Source organism: Myodes glareolus, chromosome 11 (genome assembly GCF_982192425.1).
Source record: "Myodes glareolus chromosome 11, mMyoGla1.1, whole genome shotgun sequence".
Lineage (NCBI taxonomy): Eukaryota > Metazoa > Chordata > Mammalia > Rodentia > Cricetidae > Myodes > Myodes glareolus.
The window spans coordinates 68,947,584-68,968,297 of record NC_142036.1 but is presented as its reverse complement, the minus strand read 5'-3'; the positions used below and the strand labels follow the sequence as shown (position 1 = coordinate 68,968,297).

General features: G+C 43.3%; 1 protein-coding gene across 1 annotated transcript in view; it reads left to right on the top strand.

Annotated features, from left to right (window-relative positions):
• Prorp (protein only RNase P catalytic subunit) overlaps positions 1-20,714 on the top strand; it is a 100,533-nt gene that overhangs the window by 50,158 nt on the left and 29,661 nt on the right. Inside the window, exon 5 of the mRNA XM_048415794.3 lies at positions 404-511. Coding sequence (XP_048271751.3) covers positions 404-511 — 108 coding nt within the window. The remainder of the gene's footprint in view (positions 1-403; positions 512-20,714) is intronic.

The following is a 20,714-nucleotide window of genomic DNA, read 5'->3' as shown; positions in this document are numbered from 1 at the left end:
CAAATGCAGCCTTTTTAGATTTCATTTTGGAAGACACCCCCTACCCCGTGTGTGTGTGTGTGTGTGTGTGTGTGTGAGAGAGAGAGAGAGAGAGAGAGAGAGAGAGAGAGCGAGAGTGGGAGAGAGAGAGAGCGTTCTCTGGTCTAGTTGTTTTTGGATTGGTTTGTTCTGAGGGTCTGCTGTATCTCCTGATGGCTTAAGTTCATTGTGTAACTGAGGGTGACCTTGACCTCTCTGCTCCCCCGTCTCCTCTTCCCTGGTGTGGAGTGGCTTTCCTAGTTTATGCAGTGCTAGGAATCAAACCCAAGGCTGCGGGCACAGCAGACATGCTCCCCCCCACCCCAAAACCTCATCCCCAGCCCCTAGGCTCTTCTTGATGTTCTGTCTGACTTTGCTTTTTCAGGAACTGAAGAGATTTGAGAACTTTGTAAACTCCTGTCCTCCTTTTGATATTGTTATTGATGGCCTCAACGTTGCAAAAATGTTTCCTAAGAGTCGTGAATCTCAAATTGTAAGTATGTTTTATTTTGTCGTTCTTTGTAGAGACAGGTCTTGTAAACAGCTGCTGCCCTCTTTGTAAAGCCTGAAGCTTGCCTTCACCTGACCTGACCTCTCCTTGCTCCTTTGAGTCACTGTTTTCCTGGGATCACATCTCTAATTTGAAAATACACCAAGATATAGTATCAAGATACTAGATACTCATTACTTTGGGGACTTCCACACGATACTTTAATAAATTAGCCTATGCAGTTGTTTCTCACTGGGTAATCATTAGTTTTTATTTGTAAATATACTAGCAGTTTCAAATAAGACTACCATGATTTTTCAGTCTCCCCCCCCCCCCGCCCTTTTTGAGACAGTCTCTCTATGTAGACTAAGACAGATCTGAACTCACAGAGAGACCCTCCTGCCTGTGCTTCCCAAGTGTTCCCTTCTGCAACCATGATTTTTTATAGCAGCAATGAGATTAGAAAATTAAAGCTAATTTTGTACAGTAAATCCCTAGAAAACCAGAATGTTAAAATTAGACTGTAGGGAGTGCCTGGATTTCAGGCCTGTGGCTGTTGTCATTGGTGTTTTGTGCCCTTCTGTAGATGAAGTTCCTGTTGCTTTTGGTTTTTGAGTTTCTCTGTGTAACAACCCTGGCTGTCCTGGAACTTACTCTGTAGACCTGGCTGGCCTCGAACTCACAGAGATCCTGCCTATCTCTGCCTCCTAAATGCTGGGATTAAAGGTGTGTGGTTCTATGGCCTAGCTAGTATAAAGAAAGAGAATAGAATGGTTCCTATCTCCTAAAGGTGTTGTAAAGATTTAATGACTCTGTATATGCAAGCACTTAGTGCACATACTTCACAAGTGTAGCTATGATTATAATTATAAAACTATTGTTTTTTGTAATTATTTATGATTGTAATTATAAGAACTGTTCAAGTGAACTCCCAAGTGCAACAATAATTATTGTTTGTCAGTAGGCTTTTATCTGATAGTTTAATTTTTTTTTTTTTTTTTTTGCTTGTTGTTCATGACAATGGAAAGCACTAAATTTTAGGCTGAGCATGGTAGTACATGCTTTTAATCCCAGTATTCAGGAGGCATAGACAGGTGGATCTCTGAATTTGAGGCCAGCCTGGTCTGCTCTATATAGAGACCCTGTATCAAACGAAAGAGAGAGAAAGGAAATGCCAAGTTCTACCTTAACATAGACTTAGACTAGGCCAGACAACCAAATAGTAGTTAATTAAGAATTGAAGGGGGTTTCAGAAATGGCTCAGTGGGTAAGAGCATTGACAGCTCTTCCAGAGGACCTGAGTTCAGTTCCCAGCACCCACATGGCAGCTCATCACTATCTGAAACTCCAGTTCCAGGGAATTCAACACCCTCACACAGACACACATGCAGGCCAAACACCAATGTACATTTAAAAAAAAAAGTTGAAGTCAGTACTGTTCATGAGACAAAATAAAATAGTATTAAGAAACTATGTTTTAGAGGTTGGGTTATACCTCAGTGGAGAGACTGGCTAGCATGCATGAGGCCCTGATTCCTATCCCAGCTCCACAGAAAACTCAAGTAGCTATAACTTAAGTTGGTATGATGGATTTTAGGAAGCAGAGCCAGAGGCAAGATGACCTCAAGTTGGAGGCCAGCCTAGGCTACATAGTTAGCCCAGGCTTCCCTGGGTTACTGATTGATAAGCGTATTAAGTTTTTTTTTCACTTTTTTTTTGACATATTTTGGTTTTTTTTTGTTTTGTTTTATAGATAAGAGTCCCAAGTGGCCTGGGCTGGTCTTGAACTCACTAGGTGGTCAATGTTGACCTTGAACTTCTGACCATCCTGCCTCTCCCTCCATACTTTTCCATCACTGGTTATTTATGTATCTGATATGCTTGGTAAGCTCACTACTGAGAAATGAATCTTGCATTCATTATTTTGGGAGTTTCACTGTGATCTCATAGCTTGATCTTAGAGTTCATTTCTTAAGGACAATAAGAATTAAGAAACAAAGAAAACAATTTTGAGGGCTGGAAAAATGGCTCAGTGATTAAAATCATGTACTGCTCTTGCAAGAGACCCGTGCTCCATTCCCAACGCCCATATTCGGTGACTCTCAAATGCCTGTCACTGCAGCTCCAGAGGATCTGACTCCTCTGGGCTCCTCAGACAACTGCACTTGAGTGCATGCTGGCTCCGCTTACCACCTTTCGGTTACATCAATGTTGTTCACATCTCTGCTGGGCTAAAAGTGACCACATGGCTGACCATGATGGCATACACCTGCAGTCCCGGCAGTCTGGAGGGCACTGCAAGAAGGTCAAGAGTTTGAGGCTAGTCTAGGGTACACGGGAAGCCTCTGGGCAGCCTGCAGACTGACTCTGCACAGACAGAACTCAGGCAATATACTGGGTGACACCAGAAGGCTGTGCAGAGCCCAGCCCCAAAGGAGAAAAAGAAAGGTTATTTTAGCCCCAGTTTTGGGTGGTTAGTTATACATCCATGGGTAACTAACCATAACCACTGGAGTTGGCTTCTGAATCGCTATGATAAGGCATTAACAAAGAGCAACTTGGGGAAGAGTGGGTTCCTTTCACCTTCCAGGCTACAGTGTGTGATCGAGGGCAGCCGGGGCAGGAACTGAAGCACTGTGGACACACACTGCTGACTGGCCTGTCCTCCGTGGCTTGCTCAGCCTGTTTTATTATACAACGGGACCACCCGCCCAGGGGTGGCAGGGCCCAAAGGGAACCTGTCTCACTCACATCAATCGTTAGTCAAGAAAATTCCTTACAGACATGCCTGCAGGCCAATCCAATGGAGACAAGTCCTCAGCTGATCTCCTGCCTCTTCCTATGTGACTCTAATGTGTCCAGTTGATAAAAATTAACCAGCATGATAACTAATTACTTTCAGTTTTTTAAAATCAGTCTCCTCTATTAAAGTATAATGCCCAGAAATGAGAACCCTTGCTCACTGTTCTTCAGCACTGAGAAAAGTGTGTGAGTGCTCAGTACATTTCATAATTATTGAAAGAACAGACCGTTGAGACTACAGTCAATTATGTAACCAGTCAGAGACAGCACTTGCTTTCAGCCATGATGGTGAAGGGCACCGTAAGTTTTAGTCTTTGTACCCTTCTGCTATTACCACCCAGGGACCTAAGTTCTAGAACCTCCCATGCCTTGTGCAAAATTAAATGAGCTAGTGTGAAATTAGATGAGCTGGTTGATTTTTAAAGATATCTATTTCTTTATTTAAATACATTTATTTAATTATATATGTGCACCTACATGCGTGTATGTGCACCATGCACATGTGAGTGCCTGCAGAGGCCAGAAGACAAAATTAGAGTTGGGGCTGATTTAAAAGGTGCTGGGGTGGGTCTGGGAACTGAACCTAGGTCCTTCGCAAACGGTCTCTCCAGCACCTAAATGAGCTAATTCTTTTTTCTCCTTTTTATTTATTCTTTGTGTTTTTCACGTCCTGTACTCCACCCCATTCATTTTCCTGTCCCTTTGTATCCACCCTCTGCCCTTGCAACCTCCCCACCAAAATAAAATAAACTTTAGGAGAGAAAAGAGAAAGGAAAGAGAGAGAGAGAGAGAGAGAGAGAGAGAGAGAGAGAGAGAGAGAGGAGAAAAAAAATCCATCTCGTCATGGAAGCTGTAGTGTGGCACACTGAGTCTTGCAGTAAACCCTTCTCTCTATATCTTTACTTGCAAGTGTTCATCGCTAAGAGCCACTGATCTGGCTCGAGGCCTCTGGCTTCTGCTGCACTGTCAATGCTGGGCCCTCACTGGGGCTCCTCTTGCTTATCCTGTTGTTGCCCTGTGCCATGGAGATCCTGCAGCTTTGGATTTGTTGGTCAGGTCTCTTGACATGCTCCAGCAAATCACAGATGGGGTGGATGTTGGGGTGGGCCAACTCATAACCCTGGCTCTGGACCTGGGTAGTTGCAGGGTTGGTCAGCCTGCCACCTAAATGAGCTAATTCTTGACATGTACTTGTAGTGTTTGGCATATAATCCAGTAAATCTCAAAGCAAGGGGAAAGAGCAACCCAGAGCCTGTGTGTACATTTGTTGCCCATGGTTGTGGCTTTGTAGGAACAGAGACATGCTGATTTGTTTTGTGGTTGTTGGTTTTAGAGCATGGTCAGTATCCTGCTTTGAATAACTGACAGCTTTTACTTTGCTATTTTTAGCAGTCTTCAGTAAGTAGTCTCCATGCTTTACTGAACATGTGCTCAGAGTCTAAGCTTGAGTCACCAAGTAAACGGTCATCTTCCTTGTAAAGTAACCAAGAATATGACGTAAAGGCCGGGAGGAGATGGCCCAGTGGGTAGTGTTGTGCACGCATGAGGAACTGAGTTCCTGTCCCCAGCTCACAGAAAAGCCAGGCATAGGAGTAAATGCCTGTAACCCCAGCATGAGGGACAGGCAGGCAGGTGGCAGATCCCACCAGTCTAGCTAGAATAGCGAGCTCCACGTTCAGTGAAAGACTCTGTCTCAAATAATTAAAAATAGAATGGCGATGTGATGGAGGAAAGCACTCTGACCCTCACACTTACATACATTATGAGCATGTATGCATGCACACATACACACACATGAATACACATATATACATATATACACTGTCACATGCATACACCTATATATGCATGCATACATATACTGCATACATGCACACACCACAAACGTATACATACACAAGTACACATATACACTATCATACAGACACACATGTACACATTCCTTTAAATACATATACACATAATACACACATGCACACACACCCTCACACGTGCATACACCGCATTCATGTGCATACACACATATACATGAATATATACACACTCATACACACATAGACACGCATATGCACACCTTCACATGTGGACATACACACTTATCTTTATACCCTCACATGAATATACCACACAGACATGCATACACACCCATCCTCATAAATGTATACACCACACACGCGCAAACACATACGTGTTATTTCCTACCTGGTCCCGCAGCTGTTCAGTCCTAAAGAAACACACAGAGGTCTACATTAATCATAAACTGGTTGGCCTAATAGCTCAGGCTTTCTTATTAACTAATTCTTACATCTTAAATTAGCTATATACTACATGTATACACATACACATATAGATGCACATACCACACATACATACATACGCATGAATACACATTCATACACCACACACATGCATGTGCATGTACACACATGCATGTGCATGTACACACATGCATACACACACAAATACTAAGCAAGGAAGGAAAATATACGGAAGAAAGACTGTGAAAAGTCTGGTGTGGTGGCTCACACCTCTGCTGTCAGCACTTTGGCCAGACATTGGTGAATTCAGGGGCAACTCGAGCTGCAGAGCAGGACCCTCTCAAAAACAACAAGATAAGGTGACTCTTCTTTGAAAAGCCCACACCTACACTCTTGGGTATGTTAGGCCTTTTTTCTGAGTGCTTAACATATCTCAGTAAACTTCAACTTCCCACAAAAACAAATCAAAACAGAAGCTAAAAAAGAAAAGAATTTGTCTAGGTATTCTAGCAGAACAAAACCTAATACTATTAGTCAAGATAGGTTGCATAATAATTCAAGTTTTCAGTGTCTTAAAGCATGCTAGCTTTTTAACTTTTTTTTTTTTTTTTGATACCTGCCCATTTAAGGCCGTCTGTGTTGTTATTATCCTCATTCCAGAACCAAAATAGCTAAATTATTGCCAGTCCTAGGGACAAGGGGAAGAGAAGTTGCAAGGGCTCTGTTGGCTGGTAAAGCCTCTGCTCTGATTTGGTCACTTTCAAAAGGTCACTTCTCCCTCTTAAAGTTGTTTATTAGTGTTGTTATTATTAGTGTGCGTGTGTGTGCGCGCGCATGTGTGTGTACAAGTGTTCCTGTGTGTATGTGGTGTATGTGCATGTGACTATGTCGTGCGTCTGTCTTGGTAACGGGGATAAGATGAAGTCACCGTAGCTCCGCAGCAGGTACTTTTACCCGCTCAGCCCGGCTGTTCCTGTTTACGGCAGCTGCTGCAGATTCCCGGTCACACCTGAGTTCAGTGGACGGGGAAGGCAGTCTTACCACGTGCTCAGAAGGAGGAAGAGTGTTTTCGAATAGCTCTTCTGGCTGCCTCGCTGAGGATGCTGATGTCTTACGCAGTCAAGCTGGAAATGAGTTTCAACATAGCAATGCAAACCGTCTTTACCTCAATTCTTTTTTTCCAAATCTAGGTCCCTTCGTTACGGTTCTGTGTGAACTTGGGTTGGTTATTTTTCTTAGAATAACCGGGGAGGGTTCCAGGGCTCGGTGACTCAGGCTTGACTCACGCTCTCACGCCTTTCATTTTAAGAACTGAGTTTTTCTTTTCAATCACCAAAGTGTTTGTTAATAGTTGGTGATGTGGGGTGGCTTTGAGGGGACAGGAGCAGCATGCAGCTTTTCACCTAGGAAACAAAAGAGTAAAAAGCGGAAAGGTTCTTACGCCACGGTTTCTGTCATTATCTTCCGCACCCACACACCTGCCCATGCATCAGTCCTAATGCCTTTGTTCCTTTTGCAGTCTGCATTTTAGATTTCCAGTGTTCCTAAGCCTGTCTAATAGAGGGAGTGCGGGGGTAAAGTACACCGTTTTAGTTAATCTTACTAGCCGTTCAAACTCTGCTCCCTGTTTCTGCAGCTAGCGGAGAATTGGTTAAAATGGCTTCGACAGAGGGAAAATTTATCATGTAATTTACGAGAATGACGGGCAGACATCAGCACTGCGTGCTTTCGTGTTTGCAGCTTGCTTCGGGTTGGAAACGCCGCAGAATCCGTTCTGATTGCCACCGCTTAGCTGCTTTTCCTACAGGGAGAGAAAAACGGAGGCAGGGTATTAGCCATTAAAGGTCATTTGATAGAGCATTTACTTGGCAGCGAGTTCTCCTATTTTTTTCTGCCACTCAAGTTATTTTATTTCTCTCCGTTGATTTACATAACCTCGTGTTAATGTCTCGGCACCATGAAGCTCCTGAGATGCAGCGGGCTCTGCTCAGGGTTTGTGTGTGTGAAACTCTGCCCCTCACCCCAGCTGTGGAAATGTGGAACTGTCTCCGCTGTGCTTGAAACTGTTCCAGGGCCGGGAAGGAGGCGAGGCAGCTCCTCCTGCTGCGTTCCAGCAGCGAGCGCTAATGAAGTGGACTTTCTAGTACATCTTTTTTTTTTTTTTTTGGAATGGTTCATTTTTACTTTTATGTGCAGTGGTCTTCGGCCTGCATGTATGTCTGTGTAGGTGTTGGATCCCCTGGAACTGGAGCTACAGACGGGTGTGAGCTGCCATGAGGGTGCTAGGAATTGAACCTGTGTCCCCTGGAAGAGCAGACAATGCTCTTTAACTGCTGAGCCGTCTTTCCAGACCCTAATACATCATCTTTGGAATTCTCTCCTGGGTGTATCGTTTCCCCATCTTCACCATTTTCCCTGGAAGGGCGGCTCTACAGGAAGCTTGCCTGGGTTCTCAGTTCCCCAGACTTGACTTTTGAACATATTGACTCAAAGAACATATTGCTTCCATGTCAGGGTTTTTATTTTTTCTGTTTTTCCTTTGTTTGTTTGGAGAAAATGTATTAGTGGGTTTTTTTTTCCTATATTGGAATCTAGAATCAAAAATGTTTCCACTTTGAAGTCTTGTGCCTTACGAACAACTGGAATGGCAGTTATTGGACATGGTAGATAAATACTTTTTCACTTTGATCAACTGCTTAGCAGTAGATTTTTTTCCCTGTTAGAATTTGAAAGGCAGCTGACGTTTCTTTTCTTTCTTTCATTTGTTTTTTAAATGTGTATGGGTGCTTTGCCTGTGTCTAGATCTGTGCACCACATTTGTGGGATGCTAGTGGGACCAGAAGGATTCGAATCCCTTGAAACTGGAGTTGCAGAAATCCCTGTCAGTGTTTATTTCTTCATTTCCTTCTTTATTTTTTTTCTTTTTCATTTTTTGTTTTGTTTTGTTTTTTGAGACAGGTTCTCATTATATAGCTCTGGCTGTCTTGCAACTCACTGTGTAGACTAGGCTGACCTCAAACTCTCAGAGATCTGCCTGTCTCTGCCCCCTCAATTGCTGGGATTAAAGATGTATGCCATCACACCGAACCTTTTCTTTTCTAGCCCCCGGCCTGGTCCCCCTGACGTTTTTAAGGATAGCAGTTACTCAATTTACTTCTGAATTAAACTCTAATCCAGAAAATTTGTCTGAGTCACTCAAAATGAACCAAGTTTTTATTAGTATTTCTGATTTTAAGGTTAAGAATCACGTAGTGGAAGGAATGAACTGACTCCCAGAAATTGTTCCCTGACTTGCACACACACACACACACACACATACACACACACACACACACACACACACACTCTTTCTGTCTCCTAAATGAATATTTTATTCATTTTAAAAGTGACTGGAGAGTTGGTTCAGCAGTTAACGAGAGCACTGGCTGCTCTTTCAGAGGACTGGGGTTCACGTCTTAGCACCCACAAGGTGGTTCACAACCATGTGTAACCCTAGTTCCAGGGGCCCCAAAGCCCTCTTTTGCCCTCCCTGAGCACCAGGTGTGCACATGGTGTACAGACACATTCAAGAAGACACTCACGTACAAAATAAAATGAAAAATTCTAATAAAAGCAATAAAAAATATTTTAAAAGACTAACTTTGAGTTGTGTGTGGTGGTACTTGCCGATAATTTTAGAATTTAAAAGGTAGAGGCAAAGAGTTCGGCACCATCCTCAGCTTTAAATGAGTTTGAGGCTAGCCTAGGCTCAGTTTGAAACCAGGCCTGATGGCCCAGGCCAGCGACTACCCTGGCCACAGAGTGAGTTTAGGGCTAACATGAGTAACTTATCAGATCATTTCTCAGAATTTTAAAGTTAGAAAAAGAGAGTGTAGGCCAAAAAGATGGCTTAGTTGGTAAAGTACCACTCTGAAAGCGTGAGGCCTCGATTCAGTCTTCAGAACCCAGGTATAATGCCAGCTCTGGGGAGGCTTGCAGATTGAAGAGCCTGGTGTGCTTGGCAAAATCCTGTCCTAAAAATCAAACAAAACCCCAAAACCCACCAAGATGCAAGAAAACAACAACAAAACAAGATGGAGTCAGTTGCACCTTTAATCTAGCACTAGCGAGGCACAGGTGATGGCTCTGTGAGGCCGGGCCAGCTTGATCTACATAACAATTTCCAGGCCAGCCAGGGCTGCCTAGTGAGACCCTGCCAACAACAACACAAAAAGATGGACCAAGTACATATGAATACATAGTCGTATAAACACATATAGTCATCCTGAGGAACAACTCATGAGATTGTCCTCTGACCTCCACATGCACACATGTACATATGAAAGCATAGTCACACACACACACACACACACACACACACACACAGTTACCCTGAGGAATGACTCATGAGATTGTCTTCTGTTCTCCACATGCATGCATGTACACGAGTGTGTAAATATAATCATCCTCTGGTATCCTAGATACCAGATTCATACATGCTGAAGACCTTTATATAAAATAGTGTAGGGGCTGGAGATAAGACACTGGTTGTTCTCCCAGAGGACCCCGGTTCAATTCCCAGCACCCATGTGGTAGCTCTGTAACTCTAGTCTCCAGGAATGTAATTTCCCTCTCTGGCCTCAGCAGGCAACAGGCACACGTATGGTACAAAGACATACATGTAGTCAAAACACCCATGCACATAATGATGAATAAATAAAGCAGCATCGTGTTTACATGTAGCCTGTAAACATCATCCTGTATTCTTTAATTGAACTGCTGGGTTATTAATAATCCCTAATACAATTTAAATATATGTCTAGGAAATAACGATAACAGGAAGAGTCTGTACATTTGATACATTTTAAAAATATATTTTCAATTCATGGTTGAATTGAGGTTGGAGCATCCATGGATACTGAGCACATGAATTTAAATCTCATTGGCATAAGTGTAAATGCCGTAAATGTTGGGCTGTGATGTAGAGACATAGCTTTAGGAAGCTCATTAGCTGTGTAGCTTACTCTGGCACGAGGCCCTGTGTAAGGTGAAGGCTATGGAGTTCAGTGGATGGTGCTGTCCAGCATGTTCACAGGTTTGTTTGGAAAGCTCACTCTAGCTAGCCACTCAGCTTCTTCGTTCCTCTTGATTTGATTGCTTCTGGATTTAAATTTATTCCAATGTTGTTTCTACTCCTCATCACATTTTGTTTCAGGGTTTTGTTGTCATCATTATTATTATTTTAGACATACTTTATTTTATGTGTATGGGGCGGGGTATGTATACATGAGTGCAGGTGCCGTCAGAGGTCAAAAGCGCATCAGATCCCTGGGAGCTGGAGCTGCAGGTGGTTGTGAGCTGACTGACAAAGGCGTCCTCTCTCCAGCTCCTAACTATACATCTTTCATAAGTACTCATAACTATTCTCTTTCTTCCAGCTCACACATATTTTAGTTAAGACATTTTAAAATAAATCTCTAGAAGTATATTCCTAAGCACTGATGTTACTGCAAACCAATGAAAATGTTTGCATGTGTATATGTGTGTAATTTGCCTGCAGTGGTGTTTGCATGTTCACATGTGTGGGTACATGTGTGTGGGGACATTGAACTCAGATCATCAGCATGCAGCTTTGCCTGCTGAGGCATCTCACCAGCCTCAAAGCAAGCAATTCTTGTAGTCATATAGGCTTTTTAATGAATCTTAGGGTAGAAACTTATTTTTTACGTTAAATAAATATACAAAATTCATTTTAGACGAGTAGAACTTGGTCCTAAAAGTGATGTACTTTCATTTTCAAAATAGAAGTTTGTTATGTTGCCATAGCAACTGTTACGTTATCAAGGAGTTCTACCGCTGTAATGATGCTTTAATTTGCTTAGAGTATATGTCTTCTATTGATTTGCTTTGGGATTTGTTTGCTTTTGAGACAAGATTTTACACAGTAGCCCAGGCTGGCCTTGACCCTAGGCAATCCTCCTGCCTCAGTAGTCCCAGTGCTGGGATTTTTCTTTTATTTTAATTAGACCAAAGAGAAAGTGTTAATTGGAAAAACATGAAACTAAAAGTAATCAAATAGACTATCAAAGTAGTGAAGTTGCCCTTCCTCTCTCTAAGGAATCTGAAACATCACCCAAACAAATCACCGATGGTGTAGATTCCTGGGACTAAACTGGAAACAGTGAACTTGACCTGTGTGTCTTAAAACAGCGGACAAACTGTACAGATTTAAATTCTAGCTCCTCAGGGTTCTGGATGTGCCGACAAGAGATGATGTCTTAGGGTGAGTGTCGCTGTGCTGGAACATCCAACCCAGACAGCTGAGGAGGAAAGGGTTTATTGGTGTGCGCTTCCGCATCACTGAAGAAGTCAGGACAGGAACTCACACTCAGGTTCAGAGCCTGGAGGCAGGGGCTGATGCAGAGGCCATGGAGGGGGCAGCTTACTGGATTGTTCCTCCTGCTTTCTTCCCTGGCTCAGCCAGGACCACCAACCCAGGGGTGACACCACCCACAGTGGGCTGGGCCCTCCCTCATCAATCACTAATTAAGAAAATGTTCTATAGATTTGTCTACAGCCTGATCTTATGGAAGCATTTTCTCAGTTGAGGTTCTCTCCTCTCAGATGACTGGCTTGTATTAAATTGACATAAAATTAACAAGCAAGATAGCTTGTTTGTTTGTAGTGCTGGTGAATCAAACAAACCTGAGGCCTAGGCTGATGCTTTACAACTGAGCTGTACATTCCCAGCAGGGGTTCTTTAATCTATAAACTCATTGCATGCTGGGAAAGTAATGCTAATCCATGACTCCTTATTTTTAAATAATTATCAGCTGGGAGCTAGAGAGATGGCTCAGCGGCTAAGAGCATCTACTGTGCTCAAGGAGAGCCCAGGTTTGGTTCCCAGCACCCACATGGTGGCTCACAGCCTTTGTAACTCCAATTTGAGGGGATCTGATGCCCTCTTCTGACCTTCATGGGCACCAGGCACTCATGTGGTAAATATACATAGATGCAAGCAAAACAGTCACACACATAGCATAAATACATCTAAAATCTTAAAAAGTTAACAATCGGGCCTAGCAAGAAGCTAAGGTAGAAGGATCACAGTTCCAGGCCAGCCTGGGTCTCAGGAAAACCACAAAAATGAAAGGATGAAAAGTAAAATCGTTAGGATGAAAAGTAAAATCGTTACGTCTGGTTCCTCACGGGTGCGATAGTGACTTAGTAAACAAGAATTGTTGGCTGGTAGTCCGGGGTTGGCGAGGAGCACAGAGGGTAGTACTTGGGGATTTTTCTTACTGTTCATCTCTCATGACATGGGACTAGAGAAGTCAAATCGCCCTGGGCTGAAGTGCCAGGCTGGCTGCTTCTCTCTGTCACATGCCACCCCACCACTCCTCCTGCTTGACAATGCGAGTTCTTTCCTCATGTGACTGCATCTCTTAGGATTATTGATATAGGTTCCAGCTTGTGAATGAAGGCCAGCCATCAGATGGCCGAGGTTTAGTGACGCCATCCGTGATGTTAAGGAGAAAACCGAATGAGGCCAGGCAGAGTTTCTGGATTGAATTTGTTTTCACATCAGTTTCTCTCGAGGTTTTTCAGAAAGGTACACCTTGCGTAATAGCCACAACTTCCCAGCTGCCCTAGTCAAGAGATCAGGTGTCCTGTTCTGTTGCCAGGTCCCTGTATTGCTATCTCTCTGGCAGAATCATAGCGCCTAGTTGACTCCCCATCTTACTGAGTCTGTGTGATAAGTATTTGGGGTGTGGTGCAACTGACTGTGAATCATTGTTATGTATATCTTGCTTCTATGACAATTTATTAAAAAATTCTCCTTAGGATTGTCACAGGTAGAGGCCACTGGGTAAATAACACCAATTTTAACATCAAAACAGTATTTCTTGTCAGGATGCAGTGATTCCATTGTTCGAAGTAAATGTATTCCTGGTTTGAAAGCTATATAAATTACTCTTAACTATTACAGTGACAAGGCTTCAATAATTATTAGTTCTGTGGTGACACTTATTTTAAAATAGCATTAAAAAATAATTGTTCCACACTTGTAACTGTTGTTAAGGCTGATATTTTCTCCCAGCCCCAAATAATTAAGAGCATTAGATTGAAAGCAGTTCAGTTCTTCAGATTGTACTTGTTTGGGTTTTATTTTGTTTATTTTTTTGTTTTCAATAATTCAGGTTTTTTTTCTGGGTAGTATTGGGAAAAGAATATGGTTCCATTTTAATTCATGCCTCTCCAAAGAGGATACTCTGCTTCAGGTAGTTTCAATTCATTTTGCTCTAGAAAAGATAAGCTATTATAATCACACAATATAGAAAACAGAACAAATTTAGAAGTTAAAGAAGAAAAGAAAGGGGAAAACGAAGCTAGGAAAACAGGTTTGTTGGTATGGAAAACGCGTACATGACCTCTTAATTTGGCTGTAGTTCTGCGAGCAGATGGAGATGAACATGATATAAGCAAACCTTCTAAGCAAGGGCTCTCGGTCTAGTCGGCTCTCGCATCATTTGTGAGTGCCCACACCCCCGCTCTAAACATCTGCCCTCTCACATGAGGATCTGAAAGGGAGCGATGAGAGACCGGCGCTTAGAGCCTGAAAGTTTGGAGGCACACCCGGTTCTGGTCTATCTTCCAAGTGATCATTTCTCTAAGACTCATTAGTTTGTACGATTCACAGCTTTCTTAAGATTAAGTTGGAAGGGGACTGGAGAGATGGCTCAGTGATTAAGAGCATTGCCTGCTCTTCCTAAGGTCCAGAGTTCAATTCCCAGCAACCACATGGTGGCTCACAACCATCTGTAATGACATCTGGTGCCCTCCTCTGGCCTGCAGACATACAGACAGAATATTGTATACATAATAAATAATAAAAAATAAATAATAAAAAATTAACCATTAAAAAGTAAAATAAAAAGATTAAGTTGGAATAAATTACTGTGGGAAAGGGTTCTTAAAGGAATTTCTCCAGTGAGCCGTCATGGTGCAGGCCTGTGAGACGTTCTTCGTCATTCATAACGCTGTTGCTAGGCTGGAGTGAATGGATCGTGTGCCAACTGACAAAGGAATGGGAAGAACGGTGTATGTGCACGAGAGAGGCCCTGAAGGTGTCGGGTCAGCCTTGGCAGCTCAGAACCACTAATGCCATTGTCAGTGGCAGTCCATAGGTGGCATGGGAGTTCATTCAGCTTTGTGTGTGCGAACTGTGTCCAGGGTTGACACTTGGGCTTGGACAGCCTGTGTAGAAGCCAGTCCTTAGGGAAGACTGATTGTCTCCTTCTCGGTAGACTGGCTGTCTGTAGCTGTTCATCTAGGGGGGCCTGTGTGGAATTTCTGTCCGTGTCGGCACGGGACCTAGTAGTGTAGTCATGTTGGTCTTGTTCATGTTTTTGAGAGCCCATAGGTTAATCTTAATGTTTCGTTCTCTAGTCCCTACTCTCCTGGAACAATTTATAGTATGCAGGGAAACCCTCCGGAACTTTTTCTAATCTCTTTAGGAAAGAGATACTAGATAATCTTACTAAATTTAAGGTTGGAGAATAAGTGACAACATTAGTCTCTCTTCAAACAAACCAAAGTGAGCCCACAAAATATGCATAATGATCTTAAGAGTTTCTGTCTCTTACCAGAATGACATAACAGTCCCATGAGTATAGAGCACAAGTGTACCAGACTCTCATATAACAGTCCCTTGACTCTAGAACATGAGTGTACCAGACTCTCAATGACTTTTCAGTATTTTATTTTAGCTATTTTATTTCATTGTCTGTTACCTGGCTATCACCGTGATGTGTAATTGGAGTGAAAGCATCCCCTAACATTTGCCTCTTCATTATTTTACCTGTAATTAAATCCTGGCTTCTCTGACTTACTTTGTGTAAGGATGCCAGGCTGTAGATAGAAGCCAGGTTATCCTCCACACCTGTATACACACGCCCACATCTTGTAGTATCCTTATTATGGTTTATCATGTGTATAGTTTTAGTATTAACCATAGAGATAGGAACCAAAAAGTTCAGTGCCACTGCAGCTGCAGCTGTTAGTTACCTTTGGATGTTAAATGCATGTGTGCATACATACATTCGCACTTATACATGTTTATGGTGTGTATTGTTTTTCTGAGACCTTGCTTACTGGGTAGCCCAGGATAGCCTAGCACTTATTAGGACCCAGGGTGTCCTCCACTCACAATCCTCTGTCTCTGCCTCCAGTGTGTTGAGCTTACAGATGTGAACCACCATGCCTGGCTTTAAACATATGTTTTGGGGGCTGGTACGATGCTGAGTGGGTAAAGGCTCTTGTCACTAAGGCTGTGACCTGAGTTTGCTGTATGGCGCCCACGTGGTGAGGTCATCACTCATGCAAGTTGTCCCCCTGCGGCAGGTGCAAACCCACACATGGATGTGTTGGTTGGTTGGTCACTTTTGAGGTGGGGTCTTAGGTAGCCCACACTGGCCGCCAAGGATCTGAGCGTCTCATCCTCCTACCCCTGTCCACTGAGTGCTGGGATTACAGACATGCACCATTAAATAGTTTCCTTTTTATATAAAAGAATAATATTGGGGGCTAAATAGTTTTTGTTTTTTGTTTATTTTTTGTTTTTTGAGACAGGATTACAGATGTGAAGCACATATTTCCGTATGTTGAGATATAAGCAAAAAGCTAGAAGCCAGGACTTCTGACCACTGAGCCGTCTCTCCAGCCCCTGTCAGGTGTTTTTAATGGAGAACAGAGTCTTGATGGTATTCAGCCTGTGATCTTCCTGCCTCCACCTCCCAGCTGCTAGGGTTCCAGGTGTGAACCCTCACACCCAGACTGCATATATTTTTTTGTGTGTGGGTGTGTGTGTTTTATTTTCTCTTGGGAATCTACCTGAGAGTAGAATTGCTCGATTATGTGATAACTGTCTAAATTTCTGTGGAACTAACTGTTTTCCAAAGGGCTGCAGCATCTAACACTACCACCAAAAGCATGAGGTTTGAATCTCCCGTGTCATTACCAACATGTCCTGTGATATGCTGGGGGTTTTTCTCACAGTAGCCTTGCTAACAGGGATGAAGTTATTCCAGATGATTTTGCTAACGACATTGATCATCTTTTAATATGCTTATTAGCCATTTGTATACATTTCTTGGAGAAATTTTGTTATGTTTACTTGCCTACTTAAAATTTGATTAATTTTTGTCTTACAATAAGTTGGGAGGTTTTCTCAAATGTATTTTGACTACTAGGTCCTTATCAGTTAGAGAAATGATTCATAAAACCTTCCTCCTATTCTGTAGATATCTTTACTTTCTTTTAAAATTTTTATTACATTTATTTATTTATTGTGTGTGTATATGTGTGTATATATCAGGACAACTTTTAGGGGCCAGTTCTCTCCTTCCACCATGTGAGCCCTAGGGATCAGGTTGTCACCCTCGATGACAGTTGCCCCTATCTGAGGAGCCATCTTTTCAGCTTGCCTCTCTCTTTATCTTCTTGAAGATTTCTGCCTCTTTTTTTTCCCTAAAAATGTATGGTTTTACACTGATTTTTTTTTTTGATCTGTTTGTATTCATTTGTTTGTTTTGGTCTGGTTTGGTTTTCCAGACAGGGTTTCTGTGTGTAGCCTTGACTGTTTGGAACTTGCTCTTGTAGACCAGGCTGGCCTCGAACTCAGTGATCCACCTGCCTCTGCCTCCCAAGTGCTGGGATTAAAGGCGTGCGCCCCCACCACGTGGATTGTGCTCATTTTTAAAATATGGCATGAGTAGAGTCCTACTTTACTCTTCAGTATATGGATATCAGCCCCTCGTACTGAGAACTGTACAGAATCACTCACTAACTTCTGTACCTGTGTGCTTGTTAACTTTTTGTCAGTTTGACACAAGCTAGGGACATCTGGGATGACAGAACTGCAATTGAGAAGATGCCCACTCCAGACTGGCCTGTGGGCAAGTCTTGGTGTTTGATGTGGGAGGACCCAGCCCATTGTGGGTGGTGCAGGTGGTCCTGATCTTATTAAAAAAACACAAGCTGAGCAAAGCCATGTAGATTCTCCCAGGGCCTCTGCTTCAGCCGCTGCCTCCACGGTCCTGCCTTGAGCCCCTGCCCTGACTTCCCTTCATGAGGGCCTGTGAACTGATGTTTAAGCCAAACAAACCTTTTCCTCCCCCGAGTTGCCATTGGTCATGGTGTTTTATCACAGTCATAGAAACCGAACTAAGACAGCCTGCTACTGCTTACATCAAAACACATCACTATTGCCTCGAAAGTAAAGGTGTCAGTTTCTGGAAATGTTGAAGAAACTTTCCTAAGTGGGAGCTTTTCACATGGACTCTGATTTATTGTTTGTCTGTGTCTTGTTTTTCTACCAGGCAGGAAATGACTAGAAAAGAGACTCAGAAACCCTTAAAATCTACTTGCCGGAATTCTCCTGCCTCCTCTGCATGACTGCCTTCTCCCGTGTTTTGTTTCTCTGTGTATCTCTCAGGATGTCATTTGATAAAGTACCTGCTCGGAGGGTGCAGAGCAGTCCCAGCTAGGAGATCCTTAACCTGGTATATCTTCTCCCGGATCAGCTCAGACCCAGTTTCAGGCATTGTGCCATGGGCATCTTTTGAGACCATTTCCCCCCCCACCTGCCCCATCTTACTCTATTTTTTTCTGAGTTCACTTTGAAACTCCTTTGACAGAATTCAAGAATTTGGAATCATGGGATGGTCCTTTTTTTATATCTTCACATTCTGTTAAAAACAACTCTCAGAGGTAAAAAAAAAATTCTTCCTTATATTGAACCGGACCTATCCTGATATACGATTTGACAACAAGTCTTTGTTGTCAAACAAACTTTCTCTAACATGAACATGGAAACACCTTGACTGTCATGTTGAGGAAGAACAGCACACCTAATTCTCCATCACTCTGATCACAGCTTTCTAGTAGGATTAAGATGCTCTCCAGCACAGAAACCACCACACCGTTGGAAAATGCCCTCATTCCTAAAGATCACTGATTGCCCAGCATCCTTAAGCACTTCATGTTTCCAAGCCCTGACTCCCTTAGAGGAGCCGGTTCGTGCTCTCGTTACCCATCATGCATTGCTCTTCCAGGAGGGCCGGCAGCCGTCTCCCGCATAGGAGCCTTTCAGACAGATGAGGACATGGGTTCTTTTTTTGATAAGCACTTTGGATTTCCGTTGTTTCCCTTTGACGGTGTTTCTGTTTTATCCATTCTGCAGCTAGTGATCGAGGACCTAATCTATGCTAACCACTGTGTTAGTGATTGATGCAGAAATAAATATCCCAGAATTCTTGTCATCTAATATTGTGATTTGAGGGAGGGAAAAACAATTTCATTGCCAAATTGTAATAAGTATTTTGAACACTTGAAGATGCTGTAGGAGGGGCTGGAGAGATGGTTCAATGGTTAAGAGCATACCACTCTTGCAGAGGACCAGACTTTGGTTCCCAGCACCAACACGGCAGCTCACAGCCATCTGTAACTCCATTTCTAGGGGATCCAGTGGCTCTGAGGGCCTGCGGCACGCACATGGTGGACATACATATATACAGGCAAACACTTATGCATACAATAAAAATAAACAAAGCTTTAAAAAATCACACTGCGTTAAAATTCTAGTTGTACTAAATAGTGAGTTTTTTGGAGCCACTGTAAATATGATCCCGCCCTTAACTGTACAACCAGCAAGTACACCCAAGATCCACCCGTGACCGTTTCTTGACCTCTCTCTCCTGAAGCTGTCACTCTGAAGACACAGATATGAGCCAGGCCTCTAACCCAGCACAGGAGGCTGAGGGAGGGCCTAAGCTGATGGAGTGGGTCCCTGATAAGGCCAAATGTTAGAGACGGCTCTGTAACTGAGAGGAGCTCCATCTGCAGATGTGCATGTAGTTCATGAAGCCCCAGAGCCGGCCCCTGCGGCCCTGTTGTGGCCAGGGGATATGTCTGTGACATCCTCTTGGTGGGATTACCACTCCCTAGCCTCCTGTGGTCGGAACTGGTGTTCTGGTAAACAGGATCCATATTTCTCTCTTCTTTGAACCTTACAGCCATGTGTGTGTATCTCCTGGCTCCCACTCTCCCTTCTTTAAGGATTTCATGACTATAAATACAAGTGCTGCCGGTCTCCAAGTGAAATTCGCCAAGGCTCGAAGAGTGCACTCCCCTGAGCTGCAGCCAGCCACTCCCTGCCTTGTCACTTGCATCTCTTCCCCCTTCAGTATTTCGTCCGGCACCTCCAACCTCAGTGTAACTTTGAGCATTTACTTTTGCTCGTAATTTCTTTCCCTCCCTCCCTTCCTTCCTTCCTTCCTTCCTTCCTTCCTTCCTTCCTTCCTTCCTTCCTTCCTTTTTTCTATATAACAGCTCTGGCTGTCCTGGAACTCACTCTGTAGACCAGGCTGGCCTCGAACCCACAGAGATCCTCTTGCCTCCGCCCCCTGGGATGAAAGGTGTGCGCCACCACTGCCCAGCTAGTCGTAATTCTTAATATCAGAAAGACTTTTCTAAACACAAATAGAACATTGTTCTTGATAACTTAGGGCCTGTTCTGCTGACTCCAGCCCATAGATGGCAGAGATGAAAGTGTGCCGGTTTCCATGGCCCTTAGTAAAGCAAATGCCAGAGACATTCATGGGAAAGGGAACACATTCAAGTAAGAAATAGCTAAAAGGTGTAAACCTCTAAAAGTGTCATTCAGATTTCGGTTTCTTGAATATACAGCTTTAAAGTTGGCACGTAAGAGCTGGGTGGTAGTGGTAGCACACACCTTTAATCCCAACCCTTGGGTGGCAGAGGCAGAGGCAGGCAGATCTCTAGAAATTAAAGACCAACCTAGTCTCAGAACAAGTTCCGGGACAGCCAGGACTACACAGAGAAACTCTGTCCCAAAAAATCAAAATAAATAAATAAAATGAAATTTTTAAAAATTGGCGTATGAGGTATTGTGGTGTGACTCACTTAACACAGTGCTTGCCTGTTGTGCTGGAAATTCCATCCCACCGCTTTAGAGGGGGAGGTTCAAGGTCATCCATGGCTGTATAGTGAGTCTGAGGCCAACCCGGGCCACATGAGACCGCAGGTAGTGTGGAGGCTGAGATCCAGCGAACTACAGATTGGGTTCAGGAACCTCTGAGCAAAAC